The following is an 11,735-nucleotide window of genomic DNA, read 5'->3' as shown; positions in this document are numbered from 1 at the left end:
TGAACCCCGGGTGCAGGGCTTTGTGGAGGCTCATCACACAGGCGCCTCTGATGGAACCACTGGCCATTGGCAACTGGATCGTTCATCGCCTCATCCAGAGATTTCAGGCTGATGCCGCAAGGGTTTTGGTTGTTTTTGTTTTTGTTTGGTTTTTTAATATTTTTATTGATTTCAGAGAGGAAGGGAGAGGGAGAGATGGAAACATCAATGATGAGAGAGACTCGATTGGCTGCATTCCCCACACTGGGGCTCGAGCCTGCAACCTGGGCATGTGCCCTGACCTGGCACTGCACTGTGACCTCCTGGTTTATAGGTTGACGCTCAACCACTGAGCCACGCCAGCCGGGCTGGATCCCAGCGTTTCAAGCTTCTAAATCAAGGCTTGGTCTTCCCAGCGACCAGCCCCGTCCTGGTGCCCTCCTTAGAGCCCTTACCACTCAGGAAGCTCCCAGGCTTGTAGGCGCCGTGCCAGAACGCAGGGACAAATCCCCCGAAAGCAATTAATACAGCACCCCCACAGCAATTCATCTCCTCTCTCCGCATCTCTGGCTGCTAGAAAGTTTGTTTTAAGTGAATTCATGTCTGTGTCTTGCATTCCGAGTTTCCGTTTGCGTTCTCTGTAGCGTAGTATAAGGCTGAGCCCTCGTCACCTGGATCAGACCATCACCATGCTGCCTCCGGGCATTCCAGGACACCTCCTTTCCTCCGGAGCCCTGGCCTCCGCTCCCCTCATCACCACCCTCCCTGCGCTCCCTGGGCACGTGTGAGGTCTTATTGAAGTGCTCAGATCTGAACTCTGGGCCCCCCCCTCCCCTAGGCACCAGTGGAGCAGGCCGGTCCCCTGCCTTGCCTGATGACTCATGGGGAACCAGAGCACCCTCCCCCACCCGAGCTGTTAATGGCTGTGAGGTGACATCATGTGTAGCGGGGACAATTTTGGAGTCAAACGAACGTGGTTCAGACCTCAGCTCTATCACCTGCCAGTTTATGAGGACGCCTGTGAGCCTCACTTCCTGTGGGTGGAGTGGGGACACACGCCGGCCCCCTAGCAGCCGCCCGCCCCACCCTGTGCGTTGCATCTGCAGTTTGTATTTGCACCTCAGTGGGGGGGGTTGCCTTGTCCACTGAGTTGAGTCTCCTCAATGTGTCTGTAATTGCTACTTGTCAGGAGTTTCCTGACATCTTGATTCTGTCACCTGCCTGTTAGCTCACCCCCCACCCCCAAGTGTTGGTTACCCTGTGCTTCCCCTGCCATCTGTGAGCTCCTCTGGTTATTAATTGAAATGAGTGTGACCCTGGGTGGCGCCCTGGGGCCCTCCCTGACAGCTCCTTCTATATCAATTAGGATCTGGCAGGGCAGGGGCGGACTTGCAGCTCCTTACAGATCTGTCCTCCTGGCACGGGAGGAGTCTCCGCAGTCCTGGGGGATATGTGCATGCTACAGTCCTTTGGGAGGGCCATTAGCAGTCATTAAAGATGCACACAGCATTCAGCCACAGCTCTATTGTTAGGATGTGTGTGCTAGCATTATTTAAAACAGAAAAAAAAACCCACACCTGGGAGCTACCTCAATTTCCATCAGTAGAGGAGTGATTGTGGAAATTACGATCCATTTGAACAATGCACTGCTTCCCAGCTGTTGGAAAGGCCACGTGGAAATAGATGTGACACCACAGAGAAATGTCTCACATACAGTGTTAGGCAGAAAAGCGAGTTCCAGAATGATTCCTACGATACCTCCCCGTTTCCTTAAAACGACAAAGAAAAATATGCTTGTCAGTATGCAAGAAAGTTCCAGAAGGGCACCCACGGGTTTGATAGCCATTTCCCGTGGAGAATGAAAACAGGAGGTCAGGAAGGAGTTGGGGGGCCTTAACTTCCCACTTTAGGCCCTTTTCTGCTCTTCACATATTTTATACATCGATACTCAACTGAAGTGTTCGGTTTTTTAAAAGAATCTGCATAGTTGTTTAAAAGGACAGGGTAGATCCATATGTACTGACATGGCAATGTTTCTAAGGTATTTTCTTTAATAAAAAAAAAGCATGTTTTAGTATAATATCTATGATACTGTCTCATTCATGAAAGCAAATGGCATGTGTAGATATATACATGTATATATGTATGTATGCATGTATGTATACAGATGTGTGTGTGAATGTGGATATTATGTATGTATCCTATCTAATAAAAGAGAAACATGGTAATTGGCGTATGACAGAAAAAAAAACCCACACCTGGGAGCTACCTCAATTTCCATCAGTAGAGGAGTGATTGTGGAAATTACGATCCATTTGAACAATGCACTGCTTCCCAGCTGTTGGAAAGGCCACGTGGAAATAGATGTGACACCACAGAGAAATGTCTCACATACAGTGTTAGGCAGAAAAGCGAGTTCCAGAATGATTCGTACGATACCTCCCCGTTTCCTTAAAATGACAAAGAAAAATATGCTTGTCAGTATGCAAGAAAGTTCCAGAAGGGCACCCACGGGTTTGATAGCCATTTCCCGTGGAGAATGAAAACAGGAGGTCAGGAAGGAGTTGGGGGGCCTTAACTTCCCACTTTAGGCCCTTTTCTGCTCTTCACATATTTTATACATTGATACTCAACTGAAGTGTTCGGTTTTTTAAAAGAATCTGCATAGTTGTTTAAAAGGACAGGGTAGATCCATATGTACTGACATGGCAATGTTTCTAAGGTATTTTCTTTAGTAAAAAAAGCATGTTTTAGTATAGTATCTATGATACTGTCTCATTCATGAAAACAAACGGCATGTGTAGATATGTACATGTATATATGTATGCATGCATGTATGTATACAAGTGTGTGTGTGAATGTGGATGTTATGTATGTATTTATGTATAAAGTAAGCACACTTTGTAAACTCACAGAGAAATCTGGGACTGTCCGCACAATCTGGTAGCATGGGCATATAGGGAAAGGAAGTGGACTGGGGCATGGGGGGGGATAGAAAAGGATTTTAATTTTTGTGTGATTTCACTTTTTTTAAGTAGCTAATATTTATATTTGCAATTCAGAAAATTTTAGTCTTTTTTTTTTAAATCCATCTTCTTTACTGCCAGTGTCCTCTCAGCAATGTAACCTAGAAGCAGAAGTAAAGGCGGTTTAAATGGTCACTCATTCATCGAACTCACTGTAGAGGAGACTGAAATCCACAGGCATTCGCTGAGCCGCGATCGGATTGTGGTGTGAGCGGGTGGATTCCCTGCTTAAAGTTACAGGCCAGCGTTAGGGGCTGTACTGTATGGATTTTGACTGAGTTCAGAATGTCTTGGCCAGACGCAGTCTTCCTCCACGTCCCACAGTGCCTGTGGGAAAAGAGACAGTGAGGCAGTGGGGGTGCTGTGGGCTCTGGACCCTGACGCCCACGTGTGCGGGTGCTTAGTCTCAGGGCTCCCTCGGCACATGGGTGAGCCCAGGCCTGTCTGCAGCACAGATTTCAGCGTCATGACTTCACAATCCCTCAGAGGAAAAGATGATCTAAAAGGGCATGAGCACAGCCGGCGTGGCTCAGAGGTTGAGCATCGACCCCTGAACCAGGAGGTCACGGTTCGATTCCCAATCAGGCACATGCCCAGGTTGTGGGCTTGATCCCCAGCGTGGGGTGTGCAGGAGGCAGCTGATCAATGATTCTCTCTCATCATTGGTGTTTCTCTCTCTCTCTCTCCCTCTCCCTTCCTCTCTGAAATCAACAGTATATCTTTTAAATAAAATAAAATAAAAGGGCCTGAAATAAGTGTGGGTGTTTGTAGTGTTAAACTTCAATTGCCTAGAAAACGTGCTCGTCAGAATATGTCCCCTGCTTTCCTTGTTGGTGTCAAATAAAGAGCGTGTTCCCGTGCCTCTGTGGCCAGGAAGTGCTGCAGACAAGCCTTCTGTGCTCCCAAACCCCCTGCCAAACAGGACAGACTCAGAATACTGAGGGTTTATTGAAAAATTAAACCACAGCCCTAGCTGGTTTGGCTCAGTGGATAGAGCACCGGCCTGAGGACTGAAGGGTCCCAGGTTCTATTCCGGTCAAGGGCACATGCCCAAGTTGTGGGCTTGATCCCCAGTAGAGGGTGTGCAGGAGGCAGCTGATCAGTGATTCTCTCTCATCATTGGTGTTTCTATCTCTCTCTCCCTTCCTCTCTGAAATCATTATCAATAAAACTTTAAAAAAGAATGTTGAACACTGATGGGACATGAATGGGGCAACCACAGTGTCTGCTACAGATACTCAAATATTTTTTCACAGCACTTACATGAAGTTCTATTGTGTTTATTTAGTTTATGAATTGTCTGACTTCCCTACCAGAGTATATAAGCTCTATGAGAGCAGGGAGTTTTTTTTGTCTGTCTACTAAAGGTGTATACATATTTTTTAAAGTATTTAACTCTGTGGGGAACAGAGCTTTGCCATCCCCAAAAGGCATATTATTGATTATTTTCAAGAAAACAAAAGACTCAAGAAGGGCTTCTTACTTCCTGCCTCAAGGAATTCAGTTAGAAGTGCCCTCCAGGGAGGGAGAGCACCTTCACACCAGGTGAACTAGGTGTGGCCGACAGGGAGGAGCCTGGAGAGCTGTTAGATAGACAGGTAGGGGCCTGGAGAGCTGTTAGATAGCTTGCCTCCTGTGTCCCATTGTTTCTGGGCGACCCAGCAAGAATCTGTTCACCAAATGTACTTTCTCATCTACCCGTGAATTGCCTTCATTCCCTTTGAAGTCTGGGTCACTACCCGCTTCTCCTTGGCTCAGGCTGGGAGACACCAGTCCCGGGTCCCAGTCTTACAGAGCCCCGCATGCACACGTGATAAATCTGGTTCTTTCCTCCTGTTAGTCTGTCTCATGCTAATTGGATTTAAAACCACAATTAGGTACTGCTGCCCCCACTCTGGAACTGCTGAAACACGGGGTGGAATTCGGGGAGCTGGTGAAAGGGTGTGGGCAGCTCGTTTACGTCACTAACAGTGCCAGCTGTGCGTCCCCATGGGAGCATCTGCATCCGTGTCTCAGGATTGCACCCAACAGAAATGAGTGCTCCTGTTCCCAAAAGACAGACGCAAGAATTGTCAGAGTGGCTTTATCCGCAATAACCCCACACTGGAAACAGCCCCTGTGGCCACCACTGAAGAGTGAACCTATGAACTGTGGTGTCCGTTCTGTGGACTGCGACGTGGCTGGGGAGGAGCGATCTGCTACACCAGTAACATGGTGCATGTCACAGACAGGATGTGGAAGGACAAAAATCTGGGCTCAGTGAAAACACACAATACGACTTCGTTCTATGAAGTTCAAAGCCGGTCGGATGAATCCATGGCGATAGGAGTCATGTTGGAGTGTGGTTGGGTATCGACAGGGAAAATGAATGGAGGAGCCTTCTGGGGAACCAAAAATGTTTCCTATCTTGGTCCAGTAGTGGTGCTAAAGGTGTATACATATTTTTTAAAGTATTTAACTCTGTGGGGAACAGAGCTTTGCCATCCCCAAAAGGCATATTATTGATTATTTTCAAGAAAACAAAAGACTCAAGAAGGGCTTCTTACTTCCTGCCTCAAGGAATTCAGTTAGAAGTGCCCTCCAGGGAGGGAGAGCACCTTCACACCAGGTGAACTAGGTGTGGCCGACAGGGAGGAGCCTGGAGAGCTGTTAGATAGACAGGTAGGGGCCTGGAGAGCTGTTAGATAGCTTGCCTCCTGTGTCCCATTGTTTCTGGGCGACCCAGCAAGAATCTGTTCACCAAATGTACTTTCTCATCTACCCGTGAATTGCCTTCATTCCCTTTGAAGTCTGGGTCACTACCCGCTTCTCCTTGGCTCAGGCTGGGAGACACCAGTCCCGGGTCCCAGTCTTACAGAGCCCCGCATGCACACGTGATAAATCTGGTTCTTTCCTCCTGTTAGTCTGTCTCATGCTAATTGGATTATTGGACCAACCAGAAGAACTCAGAAGAGTTGAAGGAAAATTACTTTTCCTCCCCTAGAATATGCACTTAAGATCTGTGCCTTTTGCTGTCCATTTCTACTCCATGTCAACAGAAATCCGAACTCGTTTTCAGAGTCATTCCTCTGGGAAGAGGGTCTGTTTTGCTTGGTTCCCATTTCTTTTGCCAGCTCCTGGGTATATTCTTGTCTTTGCACCTCATCATGTGTCTTTCAACAAGAGGTGGGAAGTGTCTTGCTCTGCGAGGCTCACAACTTTCTTGGTGTTGTGCTTTTTCCCACATTAGCTAAGTATTCAGTGAAGATGACAGATAAATAGGTAACTTTTTCATCATTAAAAAGAACCCATAATTGGATGGAGACATGGGCACGGCACTGGCCAGAGTGCCACCTGTCACTCCCAGCGGCTGTTCCGCACTCTCGCCCTGGCCACTCTGTTCTGCAGTTGGGAGTTCACTCCTCAGGTGGGGGAGGCTACAGACAGTCGGGTCTGGGTCATTTTCTGTGCCTTTGGCCCCCCTTGGCAGCCTGTGAAGCCTGTAGACCCCTTCTCAGAATAATGCTTTCAAATGCACGAAACAAAATGCCTAGTTGAGATTTCTCCATTTTGTTGCATGTATCATCAGAACCTCATTTCTTTTTATCGCGAGCAATATTCTATCAAATGGATATACCACAATTTATTTATTCACGAGCCGCGGTTTGCCGACCACCGGCCTAGGATAACAGAGGCAAACAGTTGTATTGTACGAGTTATCACCCAGCCAGCATGGCTCAGTGGTTGAGTGTCAAGCTGTGAACCAGGAGGTCATAGTTTGATTCCTGGTCAGGGCACATGCCTGGCTTGTGGGCTTGATCCCCAGTGTGCAGGAGGCAGCTGATCAATGATTCTCTCTCATCATTGATGTTTCTATCTCTCTTCCTCTCCCTTCCTCTCTGAAATCAATTTTAAAAAAATTTTTTAAAGGAGTAATTCACCCTAGTCTATTTGACTCAGTGGATAGAGCATTAGCCTGGACCAAAGGTTCCTGGGTTCGATTCCAGTCAAGGGCACGTACCTCAGTTGCAGGCTCCTCCCTGGCCTGGGCCCTGGTCAGGGCTCATGCAAGAGGCAATCAATTGATGTGTTTCTCTCACTTTGATATTTCTCTCTGTCTCTCCCTCTCTCTTCCACTCTTTCTAAAAATAATGAGAAAATATCCTTGGGTGAAGATTAAAAAAAAAGAAGTAATTCATTTAAAGAAAAATAGTTATCAAAATGACTTTTTAAAACCCAATATCTAAAACTGTAATATACATGTCTTTTAATGAATACTTTAAATAACAAATCCAGCAGCAGGTCTCTTAACTATTTTAATTTTGAACTGTGAAGAGTGTGAACAATATTTCAAGATACCTGTAGTCGCTATGATGAGTTCTGAAAATAACTGTGACTTTTGTGTGTGTGACATGGTATCAGGGCTGTTTATTCTACTGTAGTTTTTGCATGTATTCATAACTGATGAAATACTAAGTTTTAGTGAGAAGTTAGGGAAAATGAAGAATTTTTTGCCCCTAGTTCATGTCCTCCCTGGATTCTTTCAGAGTTCCGTGTTCATCAGAGTTACCTGGGATGCTGGTTAAAATGCCGGTTCCAGGGCCCTGACCACAGAAATCCTGAGGATGGTGCTAGTGGGCCCAAGGGTGCACAGCTAGCAGATCTAGAGCACTGAGCTCACAGGGTGAGCTTGGATCTGGCTGCCGCTGAGAGACCTCTCTGGGCCTGCAGCACTGGAGGCTCGAGGGGCTTCAATGTCCGGGTGGCTTCCAGGTTCTGCAGGCGCCTCCCAGGGCCCAGGGCCTGGGGACTATGACACCCGCCCCTGTGGGCGGCTGGCTGGTGGACCCCAGGGTTATGCGTCGTGGGTGCTGCCGGTGACATGGTGGTAAGAACTGTGCACCAGGAGTACTGTGGTGGTTTGTGGTTATAAAATGAGTGGCTGTTGATAATGAATCATCCAGAAATTCCACAGGGAATAAAATCCAATTATACGGCCTCCTAGTCACACGAAAGGTCAAGGCTAAGAGGCACCATCTCCAGCGGGTGGCCAGCGTTAGCATCGCCCATCAGGAACCGGTGGACCTCTGGAAATGCGACGAGCTGAGGAGGACGGCGGCACCTGTGGTGTTCCGACCAGGTGTGCACAACCTGAGCCCAGTCACGGGCAGCGGACGAGCCCACAGTGAGGGCCGCTTTCTTTTTTAAAAGGAGCGGTCGGGGGTGGGAGTGGGGAATGCTCATTCTCCACAAGTGTCAGTGTAATAGAAGACAAACAGAGTCTGCAGGAACGTTCCAGATTAAGGGAATCTAAGAGACATGGCACTAAATGATCCCCTTAAATGGCACTGTTGAGTCAGTTGACAAAACTGGAATACAGGTGGTAGGTTAAAATATTGAGGTTGAATTTACAAAAGTTGATAAAGCTAACTGTGCTGATGTAAGAAAACACCCCTCTTCTTGGGAAACGCACACTGAAGCCGTTAGGAACATGGGGCTATTCTTTAGGCAACTTAGTCTTAAGTGACTGAGGAAATTGTGTGTGTGTGTGTGTGTGCACGCGCGCACGCTCGCGTGAGTGAGTGCGAAAATTCAATAAAAAGCACAATCATACTAAGATATGTTAACGTACTTTTTTACTCCTTGATAGATTAAAAAGGCAGAACGTTAAGGACGCAGAAGATGATGTAAGGTTAAGACTTAGTTTCCGCTTCACTGCATACTCTCTGCCCCGGAGCCCAGCGGACGCTCCCCCAGCTCGGGAAGCTGGGAGAGGCTGTGGAGCTGGTGCATAGGAGGTGCCGGCTGGTGCCTGGACCTAAAGCTCGCTCACTGAGTCTCTGCATCCAGAGCCTTGAGAGAGACAGGCATCCCCGTCCACTGTCCACAGTAAGACTCGCCTGAAAGCACAACAAACCATACAGAGGAGACGCCTGCGGCTCCGGATCCTGACGAGCAGGACACATAACACGTGTTCTAAGCCCGGCAGCAGCAGGAGAGGCCTGCACCCGGGCCGAGGGGGTGCATTCCAGAAATCTAACGGCCACTCGGCACCGCAGAGCTGTAGTGTAATTCATTCCATCACTGAGATTTCCCTCATTTAACCTGTTCTCTCCATAGTTACCCAAAAAGCTTCCAGTAAAATTCAATAGTCCTTCCTAAGAAGAGCCTCTTTGTAAACTTGGATTTGAAGGAAACTTCAACATGAGAAAGCAACTGACCACAAACACCTAGAAATCACTAGAGACATGTCCGCACCGGAAAAGTCTGTGCCAGCCCTGGCCAGTGTGGCTCAGCTGATTGGGTGTCATCCGTGCACTGAAAGGTTGTGGGTTCAATCCCCAGTAGAGGGAATATAGGAGGCAGCCAATGAATGTTTCTCTCTCTCTCTCTCTCTCTCTCACTCACTCTCTCTCTCTCAAAATCAATTTTAAAAAAGAAAAGCATGTTCCTGAATTCTGTCTATACGCATGGTACAATGTAGACACCAAAGGAGTTTGAAACTATGTTCATTATGATTCCATTGGAGCAAAATGACATATGTTTGCACGTGTAGGAAAAACATTACAGGAAATCATACCAAATCGTTAATAATGATTATCTTTGGACAGAGGATTCCGGTTATTAATTATGATTGTCTGTATTTTCCACATTAACTGAGTAATTTTTATGATAAATTTTTAAAATTCTACAAAGAATATGAACTCAAGATGCTGCAGAGAAATCTTCCAGGTGAAATGTGCCTTCCAGGGTGACAACAGAAGGGCGTGCCTCTAGGGGGCATCAGCGCCCAAGTATTTCGGAAGCTTCGGACCAGAAAGGAGTGAACTTTAAACCCAAGTTATACTCAGGTTAGAAATAGCTGAGCCTACTGGGTCGCTTGGTCCCTTTCCCCCGCGCCCCAGAATGCTCCTGTGATGCCCTTTAGACTGGGCGCCTTTTCTAATGACGACGTGGGCACAGCCCAGTCTGTATGCTTCTTGTTGTTAATCCTCACCCGAGGATATTTCCCATCAATATGATTCCATTGGGGCAAAATGACATATGTTTGCACATGTAGGAAAAACATTACAGGAAATCATACCAAATCGTTAATAATGATTATCTTTGGACAGAGGATTCCGGTTATTAATTATGATTGTCTGTATTTTCCACATTAACTGAATAATTTTTATGATAAATTTTTAAAATTCTACAAAGAATATGAACTCAAGATGCTGGAGAGATATCTTCCAGGAAGGGCGTGCCTCTAGGGGGCACCAGCGCCCAAATATTTCGGAAGCTTCGGACAAGAAAGGAGTGAACTTTAAACCCAAGTTATACTCAGGTTAGAAATAGCTGAGCCCACTGGTCGCTTGGTCCCTTTCCCCCGCGCCCCAGAATGCTCCTGTGATACCGTTTAGACTGGGCGCCTTTTCTAATGACAGCGTGGGCACAGCCCCGTCTGTGTGCTTCTGTTGTTAATCCTCACCCGAGGATATTTCCCATCAATTTTTAGAGAGAGTGGAAGGGAGGGAGAGACACATCGATTGGTTGCCTCCTGCACATGCCACAACCAGGGCCAGGGATTGAGCCTGCTAATGAGGTGCATGCCCTTGACCGGAATCCCACCCTTCAGTCCATAGCCCGGCGCTCTATCTGCTGAGCCAAACTGGCTAGGGCTGTTTATATGCTTTTAACAATGACTTTTCTGGTTCTTCGGCCTCTGGCTCATTGTCAGCTTCTTGTTTACTTTCTAATGAATAAGCCTCCTCATGGCACAATGTTGTTCCGTTACAGAATGCCACTGCTCTGCCAGGGACCTGGCGAAGAACAGCCGTGCACTTAGAGAACCCGGAATACCACACCAGATGGTATTTCAAGTATTTTTTAGGACAAGGTAAGTATGCCACGATGGTGGCTGGGCGGGAAGGCTATTCAAAATGAAAATCAGTGTTGGCGTGATTTGCACGTACCCTGTCTGTGTGACACTAACCAGTGCAAGAACACTAATTTTTTTGAGGGGGGGAGTTGTTTTTGCCCCTGAGGAATAAAGGGGATTAGATCATCTGAATGAGTGACTTGAAACATAGAAGAATTTTCAGGGTGGAAAGCAACTTTAGATTTAACAAGGCAAGTGCCCTGAGTGTAGTGGGTTTTGAACACAGTATAAGGCAGTGGGAAGAGAAATGGCTCCCTGAGCTCCAGGGCCAATGTGAAGGCTCCTGCCTTCATGGGTTTGAATCCTGCCCCACCGTTACTCACCATAGGACCTTACACCTGCTACTCTCTGCTTCTCTGAGACTTAGCAACTTAGTCTTAAGTGACTGAGGAAATTGTGTGCGTGCGTGTGCGTTTGTGTGCGTGCGCACGTGTGTGTGTGCGTGTGTGTAGAGAGAGAGAGGGAGGGGAGGGGAACAAATGAATCCGTGGATACAGTGTTAACAGCAGGTGGGCCTGGTCAAGGGCACACATGCTCCCGCGCTCTTCCTAGTCTCATGACTTTTATATGTGCACATCAGTCGCTGAATTTTTGAAATTCAAGAAAATTCAATAAAAAGCACAATCATACTAAGATATGTTAACGTACTTTTTAAATCCTTGATAGATTAAAAAGGCAGAACGTTAAGGACGCAGAAGATGATGTAAGGTTAAGACTTAGTTTCCGCTTCACTGCATACTCTCTGCCCCGGAGCCCAGCGGACGCTCCCCCAGCTCGGGAAGCTGGGAGAGGCTGTGGAGCTGGTGCATAGGAGGTGCCGGCTGGGGCCT

The 11,735-nt window shown here is 47.2% G+C and overlaps 1 protein-coding gene across 2 annotated transcripts in view; it reads left to right on the top strand.

Moving 5' to 3' along the window:
• Positions 1-11,735, top strand: part of GARNL3 (GTPase activating Rap/RanGAP domain-like 3) — an 88,433-nt gene that overhangs the window by 37,288 nt on the left and 39,410 nt on the right. For both annotated transcript variants that reach the window (XM_006768542.2, XM_015567067.1), the window contains exon 4: positions 10,764-10,863. In XM_006768542.2, coding sequence (XP_006768605.1) covers positions 10,764-10,863 — 100 coding nt within the window. The remainder of the gene's footprint in view (positions 1-10,763; positions 10,864-11,735) is intronic.

The sequence above is a fragment of the Myotis davidii genome, unplaced genomic scaffold (genome assembly GCF_000327345.1).
Source record: "Myotis davidii unplaced genomic scaffold, ASM32734v1 scaffold142, whole genome shotgun sequence".
Classification (NCBI taxonomy): domain Eukaryota; kingdom Metazoa; phylum Chordata; class Mammalia; order Chiroptera; family Vespertilionidae; genus Myotis; species Myotis davidii.
The sequence above is the reverse complement of the archived record's forward strand: the minus strand, read 5'-3'. Positions and strand labels throughout refer to the sequence as shown.